The sequence below is a fragment of the Dendrobates tinctorius genome, unplaced genomic scaffold (assembly GCF_039654945.1).
Source record: "Dendrobates tinctorius isolate UK_male_01 unplaced genomic scaffold, ASM3965494v1 ptg000162l, whole genome shotgun sequence".
Taxonomy (NCBI): domain Eukaryota; kingdom Metazoa; phylum Chordata; class Amphibia; order Anura; family Dendrobatidae; genus Dendrobates; species Dendrobates tinctorius.
Window position 1 is genome coordinate 63,698,736 of NW_027361829.1, and position 27,024 is coordinate 63,725,759.

A 27,024-nucleotide genomic window follows, 5' to 3' on the forward strand; every position below is an offset into this window, starting at 1 on the left:
GATATCAACTTCCTGTTTGTGGCACATTAGTATATGGGAGGGGGGAAACTTTTCAAGATGGTGGTGACCATGGTGGCCATTTTGAAGTTGGCCATTTTGGATCCAACTTTTTTTTTCCAATGGGAAGAGGGTCATGTGCACATCAAACTTATTGAGAATTTCACAAGAAAAACAATGGTGTGCTTGGTTTTAAGTTAACTTTATCCTTTCATGAGTTATTTACAAGTTTATGACCACTTATAAAATGTGTTCAAAGTGCTGCCCATTGTGTTGGATTGTCAATGCAACCCTCTTCTCCCAGTCTTGACACACTGATAGCAACACCACAGAAGAAATGCTAGTGTAAGGGGGTCAGATTCCTTGTAGGAATGCGCGGATATGACACCCATAATGTGGTGGTGCACCATCTTGCTGGACAAACAAAGGGAACATGCCATCTTCAGTGCATAAAGAGGGCAGCACATCATCATGTAGCAATTTCAGATATCCAGTGGTATTGAGGTTTCCATTGATGAAGAATGGCCCCACTATCTTTGAACCCCAAACACAACACCATACCATCAATTATGGGTGTCAGGTCCGAGCATTCATACATGAACAGTTTCCTGGAAAGTGGATTGGTCATCATGGGCCAGTTGAATGGCCACCAAGATCTCTCGATCTGCCCCCCCTAAGACTTTTATCTTTGGGGTCATCTGAAGACAATTATCTATGCTGTAAAGTTACGAGATGTGCAGCATCTGAAACAACGGATGCTGGAATTCTATGCTAGTATATCTTCTGCAGTGTTGCTATCTGTGTCAAGAGTGGGAGAAGAGGGTTGCATTGACAATCCAACACAATGGGCAGCACTTTGAACACATTTTATAAGTGGTCATAAACTTGTAAATAACTCATGAAAAAATAAAGCTACCTTAAAACCAAGCACACCATTGTTTTTCTTGTGAAATTCTCAATAAGTTTGATGTGTCACATAACCCTTTTCCCATTGAAAAAAATAAAGTTGGATCCAAAATGGCCAACTTCAAAATGGCTGCCATGGTCACCAACCATCTTGAAAAGTTTCCCTCCTCCCATACACTAATGTGCCACAAACAGGAAGTTGATATCACCAACCATTCCCATTTTATTTAGGTGTATCCATATAAATGGCCCACCCTGTGTATATATATATATTGTGAGGTAGCGCTGTCATGTAAGTAAGGGGTTCTCGCTTGCAGCGATCGAAAAACACATCCGGCACAGGATTTTCCAACAAATCATAGTCTATGAGGTTTATTCATCCTTCATAAACCTCCAGCAGCAATATACACAGCATTACAGGAGAGCGTCCATTATACAGGCTATTTAGCCCCAGGGTTATCTCACCCACGTCAGGGTTCCCATATGGCTGTTTCTCCAGGCCGCAGAAGTCCACTCACTCCTCAGGGACTCTCAGATACTGGACGCCATTACACACACAGCCGCTCCACAGGCTGCTGTTAGTGAGGAGATCCTTCTCCTCACGGGACCTTCCAAACTGGACCAATCCGGTCCCAGCATTCACTCTATGTGACCTAACCTGGCCACATTATATGGTCCATAGCCACGCCCACCGGGTCACATGACTATGACCTCACCACAGGTCCTTCACACAGACATATATACTTTACAATAGCATTCATAAACATACATATGTCTCTATCTCAAGGTCACCCACCTTGAGATACATAATGGCTCTTCAACCACTCACACTCTTGGGACATCCACACAGCGCCCCCTCGTGGACACAGTGGTCATTACACCACATACCTCCCCCCTATGTTCAAACTTGTGGGGTTGAACACACAACATCACACCAGGGTCTCGAGACCGGGCACGTATTGCACCTTGCCCCACAGGTCGAGAGAACTGTCTCCATTTGTCATACGGCCTCATCTCTACATTAGGCCTCCCCCGCCCCCAGCGGTCATAATACCGGTCATTGTCTTTGACCCTCCAGTCACGGTCTGTCTGCATCATCAGACACTGTTTAGTCACCACACTGTTACAGTGCCCCTTGTCACCTGATCTTTCTCTCATTGATCGTCTCTCTTGGTTGGTGTGGTCATAAGTCTTAGTCGATCCTGCTGTCTGGCACGAGTCTGACTCAGTCAACGTCTCACAGGAACTACAGCCCTTCAACCTCGTACGGTTTGTCGAATTGCCACTCGCTGACATTCTTCGGCCATCTGCCATGTCACTTCTTGGCGGTACCCCTGGGGTCCTTACATCTTGGTATGAAGGCGGCCGCCACCTGGTATTCCGCACTTCTTTATTAATCCGCTGGCGGTCCAGCTTCAACTGTTCAATCTCTTGCAGGTACCCCACTCTATACTTCAAGAGCAATTGAAAGTTCCTCAGGCTTTCCATGGAGCCAACCACCATCATGGGAATCCTTCCCACTTCACCAGACACCTGGTCTTCGTCATCAGGAGGGATCCTCACCCTCACCACACCGGAGACATTCACAAGGTCCTGCATCACCTTCCCGGACCTTCCAATGATTCTCCCAATCAGAGCTTTGGGTACCAGAACCACATCTTTCCTCAAACCCAACCGATCCATAGCCTCTCTTGCTATCTCTAGGCGTCGAGCAGCCTTCATATTACTCCGCCTAACCAATTGTTTGACACGTAGACACTGCAAATGCATCTCTTTCAGGACAGCTACTCGGTTTGATGTGTTTTCCCTAGCTGATACTATCACCAACTGCCGAGTCTCAGGTGCCCAGTGCACCTTACACGCTTTGACCGCCTCTTTGAAAGCCTCATGCACACCTTCCTCAGCACAGGCTTCTTGCATGTCTTCTGGTACATCAATTACAACCTTGAAGGTCGTGGACTTGCTCTCATCCTGGACAGATGGCTCTGGGTTCCCCACGGACACTTCCCTCAAGATATCTGTCATGACCGGATGACTGTCTTGTGCAGCTCTTGGCTCACCATCTTCCTGAGATTTACAGTCTTCAGGACCCTTTTCCAAGATGGGCTTTGGCAGTTCTGCCTTGCTATCAGTCGGGCAAGGCCGCTGTACGTCTTCGCCCCTCCACTTCTCCTGCAGAAGACCTTTTACTACTCCACTGAGTTCTTGCAGAACTTTATCTTTCGCCTCTGCCAGGTAGCGACGCTCATCCTCTCTCCTGAGAAACTCCTGTTGATGCTTCTCTTGGGCCTCTCTGAGCACCTCCATATCTTCCAACAGGGTCTTGTTCATGGTTTTACACGCTGACAGGTGACCTCTGAGCTCAGAGACTTCCTTCTCCAGCTCATCCACTCTGTGCTCAGCTGCTTGCCTTAGGATTCTTTCCCGTTCGACATGTTCTGTTACAGTCTCCTTTATCAGCTGTATCTTACGATCTTGTTCTCTTTTGTCCATCACGTGTCGCACCACTACCTCTTTAATTATATCGTTAAAGGGTACCACTGGGTCAGTCACCCCAGTCGAGTGAACCCTCCAGTTACCGTCCAGCACCAATGTGTCTAGTCCAGTAGTCTCATCTCCCAGCCCACCATCTGTCTTATCACGAGACGTCAGGTCCGTCAGTTGGGCAGATGTACTTCTTCCTCTGGTCAGTTCTACCTCTGACCTGTCCATGTCAGGAGCCGTCACTGTCTCAGTGTCCGCTGGCCCCACAGTCGAAGCATCTCCATCATCCGACCAAATGTCATCAAACAAAAGAAAGTCCCGGCCCCTCTCCCAGGCATAGACTAAGTCCCGTGGTATCCCTCTACCTTGGCACTCACCACCTTTGGTCCCCTCAAACACTACTGTGTCTACTGCGTAGTTCACCGTGACCCCGTGTTTACAGTGAACCCTGACGTTTTTCTCGGTCAGAGAGAAAACGAGAGGAGTTCCTGTCAGAGTCACCTGACTCTCTGAGTCCAGCCGACCAAAGGCTCCTTCCCGGTGCAGCATCACTGTACACATCTGTGGCCCATCATTACTACCTGGAAAGGATATTCCACATTCTGAAAAAGACCTGCACATACACTGCGGTACTCCAGACATACCTACTGAGTCACCCAGTGCTGTCACTTCTTCACACTTGGCCCCTTTCTGGACCACCACCCCGCTTTGGGTTGCCACCCCAATTTTGGTCACCGCCCCCTTTTGGAACTCCACCCCTTTTTGGGTTACCACTCCAATTTGGGTCACCGCCCCCTTTTGGGACTCCACCCCTTTTTGGGTTACCACTCCAATTTGGGTCACCGCCCCCTTTTGGGTTTCCACCCCTTTTTGGGTTACCACTCCAATTTGGGTCACCGCCCCCTTTTGGGATTTCCCCATGTCCGTCCTGCAGAACTTCTTAGGCCACAGTTCACACAGTACAGTTTGTCTTTTAACGATACCACACAAGTAGAGTTGAGCGATACCATCCGATACTTCAAAGTATCGTATCGGATGGTATCGGCCGATCTTTAAAAAAAGTATCGGTATCGCCGATTCCGATACCGGAAGTCCCATTCAAGTCTATGGGACTTCCGGTATCAGAATAAGAAAAACCCTTTCCTGCCCTTGTACAGCCTCTCTGGGGTCTGTACGGGCCTTTCGGGGGGCTGTGCCGGCCTGCCAGGGGGTCTGTGCAGGCTCCGGTGGTCTGTGCCGGCCTGCCGGTGGTCTGTGCAGGCTCCGGGGGGCTGTGCCGGCCTGCCGGGGGGCTGTGCCGGCCTGCCGGGGGGCTGTGCCGGCCTGCCAGGGGGTCTGTGCAGGCTCCGGTGGTCTGTGCCGGCCTGCCGGTGGTCTGTGCAGGCTCCGGGGGGCTGTGCCGGCCTGCCGGGGGGCTGTGCCGGCCTGCCGGTGGTCTGTGCAGGCTCCGGGGGTCTGTGCAGGCATCGTCCGATGGGACTACAAGTCCCATCGGGCGATGCCTGCTACCATGACAGTGATTGACACATTAGCCAATGATGGGACAGTAGTAGTCCCATCATCCGGCTAATGTGTTAAATGTAAAAAAAAAAAAAAAAAAAAAAAATTACATGCTACATTCATACTACATGCAACATACATACTACATATATACTACATGCATGCTACATATATACTACATGCATGCTACATACATACTACATATATACTACATGCATGCTACATGCAACATACATACTACATATATACTACATATATACTACATGCATGCTACATGCAACATACATACTACATATATACTACATACATACTACATATATACTACATGCATGCTACATACATACTACATATATACTACATGCATGCTACATACATACTACATGCTACATGCATGCTACATACATACTACATACATGCTACATATATACTACATGCATGCTACATACATACTACATATATACTACATGCATGCTACATACATACTACATGCTACATGCATGCTACATACATACTACATACATGCTACATATATACTACATACATACTACATATATACTACATGCATGCTACATATATACTACATACATACTACATATATACTACATGCATGCTACATATATACTACATACATACTACATATATACTACATACATGCTACATACATACTACATATATACTACATGCATGCTACATATATACTACATGCTACATACATACCACATACATACTACATACATGCTACATATATACTACATGCATGCTACATACATACTACATATATACTACATGCATGCTACATACATACTACATGCTACATGCATGCTACATACATACTACATACATACTACATGCATGCTACATACATACCACATACATACTACATACATGCTACATATATACTACATGCTACATACATACTACATATATACTACATGCATGCTACATACATACTACATGCTACATGCATGCTACATACATACTACATACATACTACATGCTACATACATACCACATATATACTACATACATACAATACATTCATACAATACATACATAGACATACAGTACATATAACATAGAGTAACATACTTACCAATACTTGTCACATTGTTCCCCGAAGCCATTGTCGTCTACGGAATAAATATTAACATAACAAACCACAAAAATACTCACCCACGATCCGAAGCAGTCCACGAGTGTGTCCCACGACGATCTTGGGTAGAGAACTGCAGCATCAGCTGATGCTGCCGTTCTCTACGGGCTGCAGGAATCCAATGACGGAAGGTAGGTATCCTTCCGCACTGTATTCCTCCGCCACTTAAAAAAAAAAAAAGTCCCTAGTCTCACTTTATGCCATTGCTGTGTGGGAATTTCCCACACAGCAATGGCATAAAGTGAGACTAGGGACTTTTTTTTTTTTAAGTGGCGGAGGAATACAGTGCGGAAGGATACCTACCTTCCGTCATTGGATTCCTGCAGCCCGTAGAGAACGGCAGCATCATCTGATGCTGCCGTTCTCTACCCAAGATCGTCGTGGGACACACTCGTGGACTGCTTCGGATCGTGGGTGAGTATTTTTGTGGTTTGTTATGTTAATATTTATTCCGGAAAGACAATGGCTTCGGGGAACAATGTGACAAGTATTGGTAAGTATGTTACTCTATGTTATATGTACTGTATGTCTATGTATGTATTGTATGAATGTATTGTATGTATGTAGTATATATGTGGTATGTATGTAGCATGTAGTATGTATGTAGTATGTATGTAGCATGCATGTAGCATGTAGTATGTATGTAGCATGCATGTAGTATATATGTAGTATGTATGTAGCATGCATGTAGTATATATGTAGCATGTATGTAGTATGTATGTGGTATGTATGTAGCATGTAGTATATATGTAGCATGCATGTAGTATATATGTAGTATGTATGTAGTATGTATGTAGCATGTATGTAGTATATATGTAGTATGTATGTAGTATATATGTAGCATGCATGTAGTATATATGTAGCATGCATGTAGTATATATGTAGCATGCATGTAGTATATATGTAGTATGTATGTAGTATATATGTAGCATGTATGTAGTATGTATGTAGCATGCATGTAGCATGTAGTATGTATGTAGCATGCATGTAGTATATATGTAGTATGTATGTAGCATGCATGTAGTATATATGTAGCATGCATGTAGTATGTATGTGGTATGTATGTAGCATGTAGTATATATGTAGCATGCATGTAGTATGTATGTAGTATGTATGTAGTATGTATGTAGCATGCAGTATGTATGTAGTATATATGTAGTATGTATGTAGCATGCATGTAGTATGTATGTAGCATGTATGTAGTATGTATGTAGTATATATGTAGTATGTATGTAGCATGTAGTATGTATGTAGTATTTTTTTTTTTTTTTTTTTTTTTTTAACATTTAACACATTAGCCGGATGATGGGACTACTACTGTCCCATCATTGGCTAATGTGTCAATCACTGTCATGGTAGCAGGCATCGCCCGATGGGACTTGTAGTCCCATCGGACGATGCTTGCACAGACCCCCGGACATCAGCACAGCCCCCCGGCAGGCCGGCACAGCCCCCCGGCAGGCCGGTACAGACCCCCACAGGGTGCACAGCCCCCCGGCAGGCCGGCACAGCCCCCCGGCAGGCCGGCAGAGACCCCGGGCAGTCCACACAGCCCCCCGGCAGGCCGGCACAGCCCCCCGGCAGGCCGGCAGAGACCCCCGGAAGGCCCGAAATGACGGCGCATCATGATGCGCACACACCGCGCATCATGATGACGTCAGGCCGTCAATCAACTGAACTTCCGATTCCGATGCCGAATTCCGATATTGAAAAAATATCGGAAGTCGGTATCGGAATTCCGATACAGCAAGTATCGGCCGATACCCGATACTTGCGGTATCGGAATGCTCAACACTACACACAAGTCTTTGCTGGCACCACCACAGCTCCTGCTGTCACTGATCACCGGCACCTCCGGCTGCTGTTCACACACATACACAGCGGCTGGTGTCACTGCAGCTCCTGCTGCGCCATCTTCGTGGACCCGCCGATCCACCGGAAGCCGCTTGTCACCTTCGTAACCCCGCCGGGTTACTGGAAGCCGCTTGTCACCCTCAAAGATAAAAAAGCCACAAAAGTGCGCCCATAGGGCCTTACCAGTGCAGGTATAATGGGTTACGCAGCAATAATACAGGGTACTCACCCTTAATAGTTGTGTAAAGCCACAACTACTGTATCCGCTTAGTCATATGCAATAAAGCTGCAGCAGGATGGTGTAGACAGACAGCGTCTGCTACCAATGCTCCCAGGGCAGATCCCTTAACCCTCCATCAGGCGCAATAGATCTGACAGGCACACAGTAATTAGTTTCACTTCTCTCTCCTTGCCCACTTATCAGAAAACCCCACCCCTCCTAGTTATCTCCTGACTCTACAGGCTCTGTGAAACCTGATATCACAGTGACTCAGCAGACCTTCTAGTGAGCAGATATCAACACTTTGGCTTCTCAGGCACATTGCGCCTGATTTCAACACAAATTGAAAGGTTAGTATTTTCTTTTTTTATTCATCACGATTGTGTATTTAGCTTGTTTTATGAAGGATTAATGCTAAGTTAGTGTACATAAGTACTGTTTTCTTAGACAAAAGGAGGGTGGCTTCTAAGGCACATTGCGCCCTAACACATACTCTTTCTCTCTTGCTTCAGATTTTCTGCTGCAATGGCCAGAAAACAGTATGATTCATCTAAACCCCTTCATTTAGAAGAAATGAAGATTTTTTTGTTAGAAGATGATGAGGAAGAACCAGCAGTAACTGAGGATTTAGAGGAATCTAGTGACATTTCATCTGAAGATGAGGTAGCAGAATGTAACACTGATTCTGGAACAGAGCAGGATGGTGATGACACTGATACAGAGGAAACAGACACAGATCTAGCTTATTATTTGGGCAAAGATAAAAATACAAAGGACGTCCCAAGGACGTTCCAGAACAAACACCGACTCTACCACCTTCTAAAAGACGCAGTTGTACTACCTGCTCATTTGTATCTGGTTTCAGAAGGCTTTCTAAATATGACTGCAAAATATGTAAAGAATCAATCTGCCTTTCCCATGCAACTTTCGTCTGCCAGCCTTGCTTTTCTAAGTGTACCTGTGCTGCTTCTGCTGCAATTGAAACCACTGAAGATGAGTAGAAAATAATTAAGTAACATCTAAGTGCAATATCCTTTAAGTTTTTTTCCATAATTTTATATTTAAGCAATAGTTAAGTAAAGATAACTGGAGCCTATTTGGCGGTACTACCGAAAAGTGGTACTTTTAGTTTTAATAAGTTTATGGTTAATAAATGTTTTTTTTTTGCATCTGATTTGGTGTAATCTCTTTTAATACATTCCTATGAAGGTCACTGACTACTTCTATAGTCCTGAAATTGAAATATGTAGCTACTATAGGTGGTTTTCTGACCTGTGCTTGTCAGGCACATTGCGCATGAACTGAGGAGAATCTATATTGCGCCTGACGGAGGGTTAAAGAAAACACCAGGTCCTTGTGCTGCGAGACCTTCGTGACCCCACTGAGCCACAGCAAGCACCTTCAGGTTTTGCAGAGGAAAAGAAAAAAAAAAGAAAAAAAAACACATGCACGAAAAACTCCAAAAAACTCACGTATCCTGTCTGTGCGCTATTCAGGACGTACCGTCTCCGCCCGAGACCGTCCAACACACAGGGCACACCGGGTGCTATTCAGGGAGCAGACCCTCCTCCCAGGGTCTCCCAACACTCCGGCTTCACCAGGTCCAAGGTCATATCACGTGTTCCAGGGATCCGATTCCTCTCCCAGAACCTCCCAACACTGACCCTCCAGGACCTTGCTCACTGACCCAGGTCAGTACAACAACGAACACCTGTCGTTACCTGTGTCAGCCACACAGGTCCTCGGGTACCTCTTATCCGCAGAGGCACCCTAGCAATCACCAGTCTCTTTCACTGAGCTGCTGTCAGTATACGGCTTCCGCAACCGTCAGCCCTCCTGGCTCAGCGTTGCCAGCACTGCAACATGTGCTGTTGGAACCGCAGCCCTTAGCAACAAAGTTTTTTTTTTTTTTTTTTTTTTGGCAGTCCTTTTCCATTGCCCCCAGCAACAAGGCTACTATATTGCCCTTAGCAATTCTCCACCATATGTGAGGTAGCGCTGTCATGTAAGTAAGGGGTTCTCGCTTGCAGCGATCGAAAAACACATCCGGCACAGGATTTTCCAACAAATCATAGTCTATGAGGTTTATTCATCCTTCATAAACCTCCAGCAGCAATATACACAGCATTACAGGAGAGCGTCCATTATACAGGCTATTTAGCCCCAGGGTTATCTCACCCACGTCAGGGTTCCCATATGGCTGTTTCTCCAGGCCGCAGAAGTCCACTCACTCCTCAGGGACTCTCAGATACTGGACGCCATTACACACACAGCCGCTCCACAGGCTGCTGTTAGTGAGGAGATCCTTCTCCTCACGGGACCTTCCAAACTGGACCAATCCGGTCCCAGCATTCACTCTATGTGACCTAACCTGGCCACATTATATGGTCCATAGCCACGCCCACCGGGTCACATGACTATGACCTCACCACAGGTCCTTCACACAGACATATATATTTTACAATAGCATTCATAAACATACATATGTCTCTATCTCAAGGTCACCCACCTTGAGATACATAATGGCTCTTCAACCACTCACACTCTTGGGACATCCACACAGCGCCCCCTCGTGGACACAGTGGTCATTACACCACAATATATATATATATATATATATATATATATATATATATATATGGTACAGACCAAAAGTTTGGACACACCTTCTCATTCAAAGAATTTTTTTTTTCTTTTCACGACTATGAAAATTGTAGATTCACTCTGAAGGCATCAAGACTATGAATTAACACATGTGGAATTATATAATTAACAAAAAAGTGTGAAACAACTGAAAATACTGTATGTCTTATATTCTAGGTTCTTCAAAGTAGCCACCTTTTGCTTTGATTACTGCTTTGCACACTCTTGGCATTCTCTTGATGAGCTTCAAGAGGTAGTCACCGGAAATGGTTTTCACTTCACAGGTGTGCCCTGTCAGGTTTAATAAGTGGGATTTCTTGCCTTATAAATGGGGTTGGGACCTTCAGTTGTGTTGTGCAGAAGTCTGGTGGATACACAGCCGATAGTCCTACTGAATAGACTGTTAGAATTTGTATTATGGCAAATACATATACATATACCGTACAGATACATATATACAGTATATACTCACCGATTTCCTAAGGCTGCTGTCCAGATTTCCAGGTTGTATAGCCAAACGCCAAACACTGGTCCTAGGAGTGGGATGTTAGTCACTGATTTAGCAAATGATTGGAAGCAATGGACAGATGCCTGAGTGCAACCTTAGAGACCAGTGAGTGACCTTGATAGTGTCAGGAGAGGCCCAATGGGTGATCAGTAGGTGAGTACAATATAATGGCAAGTTTTTCAATTTTTATGTTTTGCTCATCTCCCTTTCTGTACTGCAATTGGTTGCCAATTTTCTACCTGCTTGACTTTGTATCTAATGATTTTTTTAGACTATTGGCACTCTATTGGTGCTTTACCAGCCTACATAGTTTTAGTCCTTACTTGATGACTATGTGGGGAGGTTGAGCTGGGTACGGTTCTGTCTGTAATGGAGACAGAGAGATTGACAGAGGGTGTCATGTGGCAGACTGCCCATCAGAGGTCACTAGAGAGCACCAATGGCAGTGATTATGTAGCTGTCATTTGAGTGTTACATAACTGCCAGAGGTCAAGGTGACTCTGATTGGGCAGAGGTGACTGTCAGGTGACAGAGGGTGGGGCTACCTGATCTGTCTGAATAAATACTGAAGTAAGCTTCCAGAAGCTTCAGTCAGCCAGGGGAGCTCACAGGTTAGGAGAGTCTGTCACACAAAGGAGATCCCCCAGAGACTTTGGACAGTGGAAACGGTCACGGGGGGTGACCCTATAGGACACTGGTCACATGCAGAGACGGCCTGTGAGGACCTGGATTATTGGTGGACTTTGTAAGGCGAAACGCCGTGGTGGATTGGCCTAGGGCAGCCACGGCGGATAGAGCCACGAAGTATGCCTGACGGAAAAAAGTGTACAAGTGAAGGTACCCGCGCCTGTCTGCAGGAGGATAACAGTGTGAAACACCTGTCGTGTTTTGTTCTGGTCGTCGTGAGGGCGGCCAATAAAAGCAAACCTGTTGAATACAATTCCTGCCTCTGTCTCGTGCCTGTCGATGTCAAGAAGCGGGTCACCCCCCATTCCTGTGAGTACAGCACACCTCCGCCGCCTATCTGCACTAACACCAGCAGCACCACCACCCAATTGCCGTTCCTCCCTCGCCACCGACCCTACATTTTGGCGTAGTCGGCAGGATCCATCGCCGCAAATACAACATCTTCAGCGGTAAGCCTGCGCCAGAAGAATCAAAGGACCCTAAGCTGTGTGGGTTGAAGATTTTATTTTTCCCTTTGGATTACAAAAATTGGACTGTGAATTGCTGGTTTTCAGGTGGATTTGGAGCGAAAAAGGCCTTGTTAAAATTGGCTGTGGCAATTTGGCACCAAAAAGAAGCACAGGAGTTTGCAGCCACCTTGGACCTCCAGGAACAGCTGCTAGAGGAGCTGTTGCCGACCGTCCATGCAGAGTCATCGGGCCTGGAGGCTGGCCCTGCCGGACGGCGGGGTGAAGAACATCTGCTGCTGGAGGAGCTGCGGGATGGACTGTCGGGAGCTGCGGTGCCGGGGAAGGTGAGCATTATTCCGACTCAGCCAGCGGCACCGCAGGCAGATCCCGCCCCCATGCCCCGTGTACGAGACACCGGCCCCCGGCCACCCCGCCTGACCTCTCGTTCTTCAGCGACCCCGGCCCCGCCCCAGACCGCCACGGCCTACTCACCGGCATCCACGGCCGCCGCTGCTCCATCCGTGACCCCTGCTGCGGCCTTCTTGCCGGAGCTCGCGGCCGCCTTGATCCCTGCTGCGGCCTGCTCCGCGGCCTACCCGCTGATGCCTGTGGCCGCCTCTGTCCCTTCCATGACTCTGGGTGCTGCTTGCTCCCCAATGTCCGCGGCCGCCTCTGCCCCGTTCTTGACCCCGACTGCGGCCCGCCCACTGGACTCTGCGACCTACGCCGGACCCTCCGTCTGGGTTGCGGAGATTATTGATCAGAAGGAGGCCAAAGAGTGGGAGGTGTGGGCACTGCTACACGAGAAGGGAGAGGCAGCCATGACTACCCCTCAATCATATGGGCGGCTTGTACATGCTAACACCGCTAAAGGCTACGGGTTCATCTGGGACCTCGCCACCGGCCACAAAGACTACCTCAATGTGACCCCCATCAGACATGGATGGGCTTTGCGGGAGGGAGACCCGGTCTCCTATTCAAACGAATACTGCCCCTGCGGCTGCTATGCGGTAGCGGTCATCACCTACCCTGAGGGGTATGAGCCTCCATAGAAAGAGACAAGGACTCCTGGGTCTCGGGCATCAGGGACACTCGAGGCCCAGAATATTTCAAGCATCCCAGGGACTTCACGGCTGTGGACTTCCCTGCTAATTGGCGAAACATCGGCCGCCAGGAGGTGGCCCGGAGTATCCTGCTAAATCGACTGCCGGGGACTGTCGTGCGCCGTTGCATGACCTGGGGACAGTTCGAAGTCCTCAATTGGGTAATAAGTGCCCCTTTCTTGGTGTAGTGGGAATGCATACGGGGGGCGTGCTCTCCTCAAAGGAACGGGGAGCACTAGTGTCCATGTTTGTTAAAAATTTAAAGATGTTATGCTTTATTTAAAAAAAAAAAATGCTTTGCATAATGATACTGGTAGATATAGGTAACAAAACTAGTGAGTAATTTAAGCATAGTATGGTACTTAATGTAGAATGTTGCAAAGAAGGAGGGTAAATGTTGTACCCATCAAAAAGTAATGTATGTCGAAGCTATGTGTAATATGTATAGTGAGTTAGAAATGTTATTTGAAAAATGAAAATGTGTATTCAGCAGGTCCCGGGTACGGGGAATGGGCCGACCCTGACTGTGTTAAGTTGAAAGGATGACAGGACCAAGAAGGCAAAATGGAACGGGTGCCTGAGTAAGAGAAGTCTGTATGACACAGGAGTTTGTGTGACGCAGAGAGGTCTGTGCGACTGGAAGACTGTGTGACGCAGAGAAGTCTGTGTGACACAGGAGTTTGTGTGACGCAGAGAGGTCTGTGCGACCAGGAGACTGTGTGACGCAGGGAAGACTGTGTGACAAGAGGGTCTGTGTGACCAAAGGTTTGTGTGACACAGGAGTCCGTGTGATGCAGAGAGGTATGTGTTACCCAGGTGACGACCATGTCAGTACCAGATACTGACACTACTTTCATCCCCGTGACGCAATTGTCGAGGACGACAATGGTCAAAGGAAGGAGGAATGTGGGGAGGTTGAGCTGGGTACGGTTCTGTCTGTAATGGAGACAGAGAGATTGACAGAGGGTGTCATGTGGCAGACTGCCCATCAGAGGTCACTAGAGAGCACCAATGGCAGTGATTATGTAGCTGTCATTTGAGTGTTACATAACTGCCAGAGGTCAAGGTGACTCTGATTGGGCAGAGGTGACTGTCAGGTGACAGAGGGTGGGGCTACCTGGTCTGTCTGAATAAATACTGAAGTAAGCTTCCAGAAGCTTCAGTCAGCCAGGGGAGCTCACAGGTTAGGAGAGCCTGTCACACAAAGGAGATCCCCCAGAGACTTTGGACAGTGGAAACAGTCACGGGGGGTGACCCTATAGGACACTGGTCACATGCAGAGACGGCCTGTGAGGACCTGGATTATTGGTGGACTTTGTAAGGCGAAACGCCGTGGTGGATTGGCCTAGGGCAGCCACGGCGGATAGAGCCACGAAGTATGCCTGACGGAAAAAAGTGTACAAGTGAAGGTACCCGCGCCTGTCTGCAGGAGGATAACAGTGTGAAACACCTGTCGTGTTTTGTTCTGGTCGTCGTGAGGGCGGCCAATAAAAGCAAACCTGTTGAATACAATTCCTGCCTCTGTCTCGTGCCTGTCGATGTCAAGAAGCGGGTCACCCCCCATTCCTGTGAGTACAGCACACCTCCTCCGCCTATCTGCACTAACACCAGCAGCACCACCACCCAATTGCCGTTCCTCCCTCGCCACCGACCCTACAACTACAAGGATGTTATTTGCTACCAGCAATTATATGCTCCTACTATATTCCCTACTGGGTTTTGTCTATGCTATTCATACAGCTAAACACACAAGAAAAAGGACACACTTAAGTCCTAGGACCAAAACCATGCACAAAGTCACATGGAAATGGTGCCATGCTGGTGAAATATGTAATTCACTTTAGCTTATTCAGGTCAAGGTCCATGACAGAATAGATTGGTTAGTAGGCAGACCTTTCTGACATATCTGCAGGCAATAGCAGCAGTATCATTAGCATATATTGTTTCTGCTTGAAAGGACGCTTTATAATAAAAATAGCAATAGGGAATAATTTTATATTAATTATAATTAAGGAGTAATTAAATTAATAAATTGAAGATAGCACAAAATATAATAATTTAAGTGGCTCCAAATCTGAGCTTCCTTTTAACTATTTAAGTATCAAGTGGATTTTTTAATTGAAAGCTAAAGTATGATCCCACAAATTAACATCTTTTGAAATGTATACATTTACTTCAATGATTACTTGACTAATTTATGCATTACCACTGTTAAACATAATTAAAGTACCTAATTGACTTTCTCTAATCAAATATAACGAGGACATCTGAGTGCTCCTGACATTTTTTTAAGCTTTTATTCCCCCCCAAAAAATGTCAATTTTTAAAAAGCTTTGTCAGAACTGTGCAGTACCTTTCTTCTTTTATTCCTCATGGAAATGTAGAATTATATTTACTAGCTTTATGTTCTTCTCGATGAGGCATGTCCCATACGTAATCTGAGATTCAAGAATTTACTAAGTCCTTATTATGCATTACAAACTGATGCATCAATAACTAAGGTTTTGAATTGTCTATATGTGTGGTGTGAAAAAAGTTATCATACTGTATTCATGATCATTTTTTTACAGGAAGATTTATGTAAACTAGAAGCTTGGGCTGATAAATGACATATGAGCTTTTATGGGGATAAATGTAAGGTCATGCATTTGGGCAGAAGAATTAAGATGCAAAATTATGTGCTTAATTGTAAAACACTGGGCAAAACTGTCACTGAAAAAGACCTGGGTGTATGGGTGGACGACAAACTCACATTTAGTGGCCAGTGTCAGGCAGCTGCTGCAAGGGCAAATAAAATAATGGGATGCATTAAAAGAGGCATGGATGCTCATGAGGAGAACATAATTTTACCTCTATACAAGTCACTACTAGTGTGCCCACACTTAGAATACTGTGTACAGTTCTGGTCTCTGGTGTATAAGAAAGACATAGTTGAACTAGAGCAGGTGTAGAGAAGAGCGGCCAAGGTTATTAGGGAACTAGGGGGTCTGCAATACCAAGACAGGTTATTACAGGTTATTTAGTTTGGAAAAACGAAGGCTTAGGGGTGATCTTATTATAATGTATAAATATATGCGGGGACAATACAGAGACCTTTCTAATGATCTTTCTGCTCTAAGACCTGTGACAGGGACAAGGGGGCATCCTCTACGTCTGGAGGAAAGAAGGTTTAAGCATAATCACAGACGCAGATTCTTTACTGTAAGAGCAGTGAGACTATGGAACTCTCTGCCGTATTATGTGGTAATGAGTGATTCCCTAATAAAATTTAAGAAGGGTCTGGATGCCTTTCTTGAAAAGTATAGTGTTACACTGTATATATACTAGATTTCTTGATATGGTGTTGATCCAGTCTGATTGTCATATGTGGAGTTGGGAAGGAATTTTTTCCCCAATGTGGAGCTCAGTGTTTGCCGCATGGGTTTTTTTTGCCTTCCTCTGGATCAACATGTTAGGCTATGGGTTGAGCTAGATGGATTTAAAGTCTCCCTTCAACCTTAAATGCTATGTTACTATGTATTTTGAAAATTCAACCTTTTATTTTTACATTGACAGAACTGTATTAATAATGCCAAAGATTTACTTTAGTCCTAATTTTTCTTTTTAGGCTTTATATATATTATCACGAGAATATTCACCTCATTTAACACCTCTTTTTTTTTTTGTTTCAGCCATGTATGAGCTCTCTTGTGAAGTCTACAGACACCTGGGCAATACATCAGACTTCTATTGGATTGATCCAGATGGCAGTGGACCACAAGGACCAATGCGAGTTTTCTGCAATATGACAGGTAACAGACTTTCATATTTTTAATCTGGAATCTAATGGCAAATTAAGTGAGAGTCTTTCGTTGTTTCATAGAAAATGTCATCTTATAGATGCCCAGTAGTTTCAGCACTTGATCATTTCACAAGCACAAGCAAGATATGAAATTATTACTGTCTACTGAAAACTGATTCAGGCTTTATCCAAAAATAAATGCATCGAAAATCTGTCAGCCAACATTGGCCCCCAAACAAATAGCTTCTTTATCTATTCCTATGTCCATCTTTATTGAATTGATAACCACTATTATCATGAATAAAGATATTAATCCGCTAAGAAATTAAATAAGACTTGACATTACAGGCAGACCAAAAGAAAACAGTAAGTTGCCTGAGAAGCTTTCTAGAGACATTTCAAAAAGAGATAGGCAAATTTATTGAAGTGCAATTAATTTTACTCAAATTTTACAAATATCTGCATTCCGGAGAATATGAATTTTTTGTAATTCTCTCAGTGTAAAATCACAAAATGCCAACTGTGCACATATTGCTAAACAGTAAATGGCCAGCAAAGACTTGAAAAGAAACTAATAGCATACATCACCGTTTACCTCTTTGGACAACATCGTTGCTCCTTGTCTGATTTTCTATGACTCTGTTACACCACATCTCTGGACTTCTGTTCACTTTGGGTTAGGAGTTCTGGGTGCGAGTAGGCCCCGGAGAATACTGCACGTGAGCAGTGCACAAGGAAAAAATTTTGTCAGCTCACCAAACCGTAGCAAATGCGGAGTCTGGAGGAATGCAATCAATCCTGGGCGGTGCAGGGAACTTGGATTCCAGAAAATCTTGTAGGCACAATACTCAGGAGGTGTTCCAGCAACTTCGACCAAAGGATGGTTAAAATCAAAAGACTTTATTCCAAAAAAAATGATTAAAAACAGAATAGAAGCATAAAAAACATATGGTTCACCATTGTGACAGACGCTTACGCGTTTCGGACTGGAGGGTCCTTACTCATAGCTTAACATCTTCGAATGTTAAGATATTAAGCTATGAGTAAGGACCCTCCAGTCCGAAACGCGTAAGCGTCTGTCACAATGGTGAACCATATGTTTTTTATGCTTCTATTCTGTTTTTAATCTTTTTTTTGGAAAAAAGTCTTTTGATTTTAACCATCCTTTGGTCAAAGTTGCTGGAACACCTCCTGAGTTTTCTGCACGTGAGCAGTGACCTTCTGTGCCTGGGGTCAGAAGCCCTGACCTTATGTTCACATTAAATTGGCAATTTGGAGCATGAGCAGACCCAAGAGGACACTGTGGCTGCACTATGACTTACTGGGTCTGCTCATGGCCAGAAGTCCTGGTTTAAATTGAACAGGGTAGAGAATAGTGAAATGGAGGAGCGGAGAGCCAGACGGTGTACAGGGGGCATCAGGAGTGGCCAGAGAAGTGAGCAGTCAGGTGAACATGAATTTATTTTTCTTTTTATATCTAATATTTATTATGCTCGAGGGTCTGGAGAGAACTTTAGGTTTGTGGAGAATAATTTCACTACAAATCAAATTTCCCAAGTAGAATTCATATGATTTGGCAAATTTGAATTTTGTCAGATCCACTCATTTTTAGTTAGAATTTTGTTGGGTCAAACCTACGAGTATTTTAAATAACTCTAATGCTTCCTAATCATAAACAGTAGTATCTCTGTATATAAATATGTAGTTTTTCATTTTGCATCACTCCTTTCTGAAAATCTCAACATAAGGGTAAGACTGGGCTCAGATTGCCATGTTAAAAATCATTAAGGCCACACTGGCAAGATACTTTGATACAAAGCATTTTACTTTGGCAAATTTCTGGTACCACGTAGGTCATAATTTGCCAGCAAGATGTACAGAGTAGAATAATAATAAGAAAATTAAGCCATTAGGTTTGCATATAAGAAATGCTTCAATGACTGTGATAAGGAATCATTTAGAATATTTTTTTTCTGATATATTTAATTTGATGTTGAGGCAGAAAGCATTTTCTACTACAAGAAAAGGTCATTATGAATTGAACTGTAAAATACAAAATTACAAAAAGAAAAATACTTTGGCCACAGTCACAAGTACATTTAACTTATTTCACACACATTTAACTCTTTAACAGTCTATATTTTTCTTGAAAGTAACACTAGCCGACAAAAACATGGTTTTCTAAATTCCCAATCAGGTTCATTGAAACAGAAAAAGAGCATATTAAAGTGCTGGGTGGAATGACACCTCACAGTGTTCTGTCGGATGTTCATATTACGATCTCAGCATGTGCCTAAAAGTACATTTAGAAATGTTAAAAAAGGTATTCGAGCACTGTACAGCAAAAGCATACACTAATTGTCAGCTTCAGTATAACTACTATCTGCTTATGCTTCACCATCTTTATTAAAAGTATATATTTTTTTAAACTGTGCTATTCCACGATTTTCTACACATACTGTAAAAGAAAATGTATACATTTCATAAAGGGTGGTCAAATATAAGTACAGTTGTACTACTGTGTGTCCAACCTTTAGAGTCTATGGCTGTACTAAGTAGTACCTTTAAATTCCTTTTCTGAGATTTAGACATAACTCTAAAAAACAGCTGCATATCAAGTTATGGGCACTGTATCCCTGCCATGTCCATATGTATGGTTTAAGTTATGTAAGATATCGCTGAAGGGAAATGATTGAAGGTTTATAATTAGTGATGGGTGAGGGTGCTCGGATAAGGTGTTATCCGAGTACGCTCGTGTGCTAATGGAGTATCTTCAGTGTACTTGAATACTATGTTCGAGTTGCTGTGGCTGCATGTCTCATGGCTGTTTGACAGCCGCAACACATGCAGGGATTGCCTGTTTGTTAGGTAATGCCTGCATGTGTTGCGGCTATTGAACAGCTGCGAGGCATACAGCCACGACAACTTGAACATAGTATTCGAGCATACCGAAGATGCACTGTAGCACATGAGTGTGCTCAGATAACACGTTATCCAAGCATGCTTGCTCATCACTATTTATAATACTTTTTTATTTTTAATACTACTTTTTTAATTAATCATCGAGAACACTACTACATGATTTGCATTGCATAGTGGCTAGAGATGAGCGACTTTGCCTTTTTTTAGGATCGAGTCGGGTTTCATGAAACCCGACTTTCGCAAAAGTCAGGTAGAACGAAATCGGCCGACTATAGGGAAAAGTTGGAGGCCGACTGAAACACGAAACCCAATGCAAGTCAATGGGGAAGCAAAGTCGGCAGGGAGTGGAAGACAGTAAACACACCTACAGTGCCCATTTCAATGCCAAAAACATCAATTCTTATTACTGAAGCTTGTCCACCTTAATTTACTTCATAATAATAGTCACGCATAGAAAACTGGGGGTTATTTGGCTAATGTTGTGGGGGGGTAGGGCTGGCTCCAGGTTTTTTTTTGCCCTGGGCTAAAGAGTGTCAGTGCGCCCCTTTAACACATACCAAAACTCATGATGCTCCGATACGGCACAGAAATATAGGTATACTACAATGACAAATACTTCACTGCTTACATGACATTACTGATCTATTTTAAATTGTACAATAGCTCAAAAAAAGGACAGTATATTACTCCATACAGTATTATGGCCACCACATTGTACGCCATACAGAATAATGAGCCCCATATATTTCTCCATACAGAATAATTGGTCACATATAACGTTCCATACAGTATATGATGAGCTCCACATAATGCTCCAGCATATGATGGGCCTCATGGTTGATGCTCCAGTGTATGATGGGCCCTAATAATGCTCCATATATAATGGGCCCCATTTCTAATGCTCCAGTGTATAATGGACCCCGTAAATGCTGCTCCAGTGTCTGATGTCCCCCATTTGGAATGCTCCAGTATATGATGGGCCCCATTTTTAATTAACCCAGGCATGTTATGTGAAAAGAACTCCACGGAGTAATCTGAAGTGTGTGCTGCCGCATCCTTCACTTTTGTTGTGGGTGAAGGACACAAGGAAAGGGGTTGCTCCTGACCAGAAGCCTGCACTTACGACTCAGTGCTTGCATTTTGTTAAACTTCAGAAGAGGTGCCGATAGAGCTGGAGGCTGTTTCAGCAATGTAAGCCAAAAACAGTTCCTGATGCTCCGGCTTTAAAAAAAAGTCTACCTACTCCCAGAAAACGGAGCCTTACAGGCCTTCCAGAGCTACACCATGACGCAGGCTCAACATCTCCTGCCTTAGCTGCTATTGTGTTTTTGGCACTACCAACAGATGCACCACCACTACCATCAGTACCAGGTGGCCCCCCACGGCCACGTCCGCGTCCTCTTCCACCATACTTCCTCATGTTTTGGAAAATGGACCCAAAATACCATCAGATATATGGTACTGTATCAGAAGCGTACAGCTCTATACAGTCTAGGGATAACAGTAAATCTCCATATATATTTCATGAGTCATACACAGATGCTCACAGGCTCAGTATCAATTACCCAATAAAATAAAAAGTTGAAACAGGGTACAGTATCACCAGATACATGGTATATATAGTGTAGTGTAAACATTAGGAATCTCCGTATATATTTCAGGAGGCAGACACAAATGCTCTCAGGCCCAGTATGGATTACACAAGAATATGAAAAGCTGTAAATGGGTAATGTAACACAAGCGTACAGCTGTATACAGTGTTGGGATAATCTTAAAGCTCCTAATATATTGCCAGAGTAACAGACAGACGTTCACAGGCTCATTATGGATTACACCAGTATCTAAATAGCTAAAAAGGTTATTGCATCAGAAGCATACAGCTGTATACAGTGTTGGCCAAATTTAAAATCTCGGTATATATTTCCAGAGTCACCCTCAGACGCTCACTCAGTCTGGGTTTGACCATAATAAAAAATGTTGTAAAAAATGCACTGGATAACAAGATAGCAAGTATATATATTATAGGGTGCAATTGAAATCTCCATATACATAGTCCTGTAGTCACTGTCAGACGCTTACTCAATAATGAATTGACCGTAATACTAAATGTCGAACAAAGATACTGTATAACAAGATACAACCTGTATCGAGTATAGGGTAAAAATTGGTATCTCCGATTCACCATATATATAGAAGGCGTAAACCACACACGCTCACTCACTATGGATGATACCGTAATACAAAATTTTGAACAAAGGTACTGTTTCAGCACATAGCAGGTGTATCCAGTCTAGGGGTAATTGTAAATTTCCGTCTATACTTCCGGCGTCAGACACAGACACTCACAGTCTCACTATGTATTACACCAGAATTTAAAAAGTAGAAAAAGGGAAAGGTAGTCGAAGCGTACAACAGTATACAGTGTTGTGGTACTTTTAAATCTTTGCATATATTTCAATCTCAGTAAGCCAGTCCAGACTCTCCGCTACTGGAAACTACATGGATACAAGTACAGACGGAAAGTCGAGTGTTAGCAGAAATTTGGGAATTACTCATGGCGGGAAAACCTTCCGGTAGATGTTGCAGAGGCGATGCAGACCCTCAATTACTGTGTCTGTGGAGACAGCGAAAATGGTTCTTTGTGAAGAAAGGATTGCTTTATCGCAGTAGCGTGGATCACATCACCGTTACTCGTCTCTATCAAATTGTGATCACAGGGAGAGATGTAGACATGGTCCTCACTGCCTATCATGATGTGTCTGGTCATTTTGGAGTGCAAAAGACAGAAGCCACAGGCCATAGGCGATTTTATTGGATTGGCATGAGAGGAGACATTGAAAAATGGTGGCATGAATGTCACACATCTGTGACTATCACAACTGTGAAAGGTGAGCATACAGCACCACTGCATCCACTTGTAAGTTGACGTTCATTACAAATGGTAGCCATTGATCATCTGAAGGTAGAGACCAGCAGGACAGGCCATAGCTACATCTTAACCATCATCGATCAATACACCAAATTTCTAGTGGCCATCCCTGTGAAGGATTTAACTGCCCAGACTACACAGCAGTGGAGCAGGAAGAGGTAAGTATTGCAACTTGCAAGTGCTGTGGCCATGACCAAGCAGGGGGGGCACACTTGTGGTCGATGGTACTGGCACAGGGCCCCTCATAGTACACTGGTGTGTCTGACGGCGAGTGGGCCCCCCACCGTCAGAGACACTGTATTGTACTATGAGGGGCCCTGTGCCAGTGCCGTCGGCCATCAGTGGGACCATCCACCTGTTCAGAGCAATGGCACTTGCCCGGGTGTGCCAGGCTGACCCCAGCCATTGGGGATGGGTGGGCAGCCCACTTAGGGAGGTTTAAAAAATGGCATATGGTGATGTGTTGGCTGGACATTCAGCTGCTGCAAAGGGCGGAATTGGGCAAGTCCAAGGAAGAGGAGGACAAAAACGAGGCAGTTTTCTGGCAACCTATATGTCATCAGGGGGAGGTGGGACAAAGTCCTTTGAAACCCATGCACGGTTCATTTTAATGAAGGTTAGATCATCAACATTTTGGGTCGACAGATGGGTCCTTTTTTCTGTCAGGATTGATCCAGCAGCACTGAAGACTCTTTCAGATAACACACTAGCAGCAGGGCAAGCGACATTCTGTAAGGCATATTGTGCCAATTCAGGCCAGGTGTCCAGTTTAGAGGCCCAATAGTCAAAGGGGAATGACCTGTGAGGGAGAACATCGATATGGGAGGAGAAGTAGTTTGTAACCATAGTTGACAACTGCTGTCTCCTGTCACTTTTAATCGATGCAATATTAGCAGTCGTGTGAGCAGTACTTGAGAAATCATGCCACAACATGGTCATTAAACCCCTGTCTCCAACGCCACTTCAGCTGTGTGCACCACGAACACCTCTTCCATTGTGCCCACTACGGCTTGTGGGAGAACCAGCATCGCCGCTGTGTGCTGGGAAAGCCTCAAGCAAACCGTTTACCAGAGTTGCTTGTTTGTTAGCCAATATTATCTCTAGGTTCTCCTGTGGCATCATGTTGTGTAATTTGCCTTTGTAGCGTGGATTGAGGATGCTGGCCAGCCAGTAGTCGTCATCCTTCATCATATTGGCATTGTGGGGGTCCCTTTTTAGGATCCGCAAGGCATAATCGCACATGTGGGCCAATGTTCCAGGTGTCAATGCTGCACTGCCACTGCTGGGTGGAAGAGCACTTTCTGGCAAATCCACACATCCCTACAGTCACGCACAAACACTGCACCTGACCTTGGAACGCCAACATATTATCTTGTTCACTGAGGAGCATCCTCCAGCCCAAAATAATCATCCCCCTCATCCTCCTCCTCTTCTTCCTCCACCTCGTCCAGGACAGTTCCCTGACCAGACAATGGCTGACTATCATCAAGGCTTTCCTCCTCCTCCTCCTCCTCCACTGCAGACACCTGATCCTTAATGAGCGTCAAACTTTGCATGAGCAGACGCATAAGTGGGATACTCATGCTTATGATGGCGTCGTCTGTGCTTACCAGCCACGTGCATTCCTCAAAACACTGAAGGACTTTACAGAGGTCTTTCAGCTTTGACCACTGCACACCCGACAATTCCATGTCTTCCCTCAAACTGCCTGCCCGTGTATCCTCCCACAAATACATTACAGCCTGCCTCTGTTCGCACAGCCTCTGAACCATGTGTAGGGTGGTGTTCCACCTTGTTGCAACGTCTATGATTAGGCGGTGCTTAGGGAGGTGGAACAATCGCTGCAGCTTCTGCATATGAGTGGAGTGGACGTTTGAGCGATGGGTGTGTGAGCACAGCCTTCGCACCTTATGTAGCAGGGATGTTAACTCTGGATAATTATTAAGGAAGCACTGCACCACCAGGTTCAAAGTGTGAGCCAGGCAAGGTATGTGTGTGAGTTTTGCACCGGCTATGGCTGCAACAAAATTATGGCCGTTATCACTGACTACCTTGCCTGCCTCAAGATGTAGACTGCCCAGCCATGACTCAGTTTGTCACTGCAAGTAGTCGGCCACTACCTCCGTGGTGTGTCTGTTGTCGCCCAAAGACATCATCTTTAACACAGCCTGCTGACGCTTACCACTAGCTGTTCGATAGTGGGACACCTCGTGTGCAACAGTGCCAGCTGCGGATGGAGTGCTCGTGCGACTGCGCTCTATGGACGAGCTTTCGCTTATGGAGGAGGAGGGTCAAAAGCCTACAGCCAACTGTTTCCTATACCATGGACTAGGCAGCACTGTTCCACCACCGCTGTCCCCTGTGGAGCCTGCATCCACCACATTAACCAAGTGCGCAGTAATGGACATGTAAAAGCCCTGGCCATGCCTACTGGTCCATGCATCTGTTGTGAGGTGCACCTTTCAACCCACTGACAGTTTTAGTGCACGGACAATGCAGTCTTTCACATGCCGGTGGAGGGCATGGATGGCTTTTCGAGAAAAGAAGTGCCGACTGGGTAGGTCATATCCTGGGACAGCGTAGGCCATGAGCTCGCGGAAAGCTTCGCTTTCAACCAAACGGTAGGGCATCATCTCTAATTAGATTAGTTTGGCAATGTAGGCGTTCAAACATAGTGTACATGGATGAGAGGATGAGTACTTTCTTGTCCTACTCTGAGTGTCTGGTAGGGTGAGCTGGACTGGAGAGCTCCATATGGGGGAAGTAGCGGTGGACCTGACGGAGTGAGAGGGGGTTGGTGATGGTATTGGTGGTGATGGCCTAGATTCAGTGTTGTGTTGCAAAACCATTGTGATTCCCTGAGTGCTTTGGCCTTGGAACGACACCTCCACATTTAGTGCTGGTGGTGTGCTTAACGGTGGCAGTGGTCTTACAGTGGGGGAAGCGATGGAGCGTTGCTGGCTACCTTCAGTCGGAGCAGGTGCACATGTGCTACCTGAGGTTTTGTAGTCCGTCCACGCTTGCAAGTGCATGTTGATTAAATGTCTTAGCATGCAACTGGTATTCAAATTTCTGAGTTGTTTACCTCGGCTAAAGGTCCTTTCGCACTTCTTAAAGGTAACCTTTGCCTCATCAGTAGAATTTTGGACAAGGAAGTGCCACACTGCACTCTTCCTACTATGGTATACATTTTCTGGCCTTGCACGCTGTGCTACGTTGACCATCTGGCCAACCTGTCCTGCAACTCTTTTAGTTTTTATTCCACCTTTTTGGACAGCTATGGGCCTGCCAGATAACCGCTGCAGCGATTTCAATGCCTGCTGCAGATCTTTCTCATCTGAACTATTGTCAGCGTCACCCTCCTCCCCAATGGATGGCAATCCGGGTCAAGAACTGGGTCATCCATCACCTCCTCTTCAAAGTCATCTGCACCTTCCTCTTTACCTTCCTCTGTGTCACCGTATAAGGTGGTATAGTATGCGGGAAGGGGCACCTGAGTTTCATCAGGGTCAGATTCTGGCTCAATAGACTGCGAGGGCAATGTACCAGCAGAATCATCTCGCAGTGGCTGTGCATTAGTGCACTTCATGTCAGATTCATCTTAGACTGGGGAATTCAGATTTTGACTGGATAACCTAAGCATGGTATGTGAAAACAGCTCCGTAGAGTAATCTGAAGTGTGGGCTGCCGCATCCTTAACTTTTGGTGGGGGTGAAGGACACAAGGAAAGGTGATTTTCCTGGCCAGAACCCTGCAATGACGACTCCGTGCTTGCAGGTTTTGAACATTCAGAAGAGTAGGCAATAGAGCTGGTGGCTGTTTCGGCAATGTACGCCAAAACCTGTTCCTGATGCTCCGGCTTTAAAAGCAGTTTTCCTACTCCAAGAA

General features: G+C 45.0%; 1 protein-coding gene across 1 annotated transcript in view; it reads left to right on the forward strand.

Annotated features, from left to right (window-relative positions):
- The window catches only part of CNTNAP2 (contactin associated protein 2), a 2,930,334-nt gene that overhangs the window by 2,021,146 nt on the left and 882,164 nt on the right, over positions 1–27,024 (forward strand). The window contains exon 12 of the mRNA XM_073550056.1: positions 17,176–17,295. Coding sequence (XP_073406157.1) covers positions 17,176–17,295 — 120 coding nt within the window. The remainder of the gene's footprint in view (positions 1–17,175; positions 17,296–27,024) is intronic.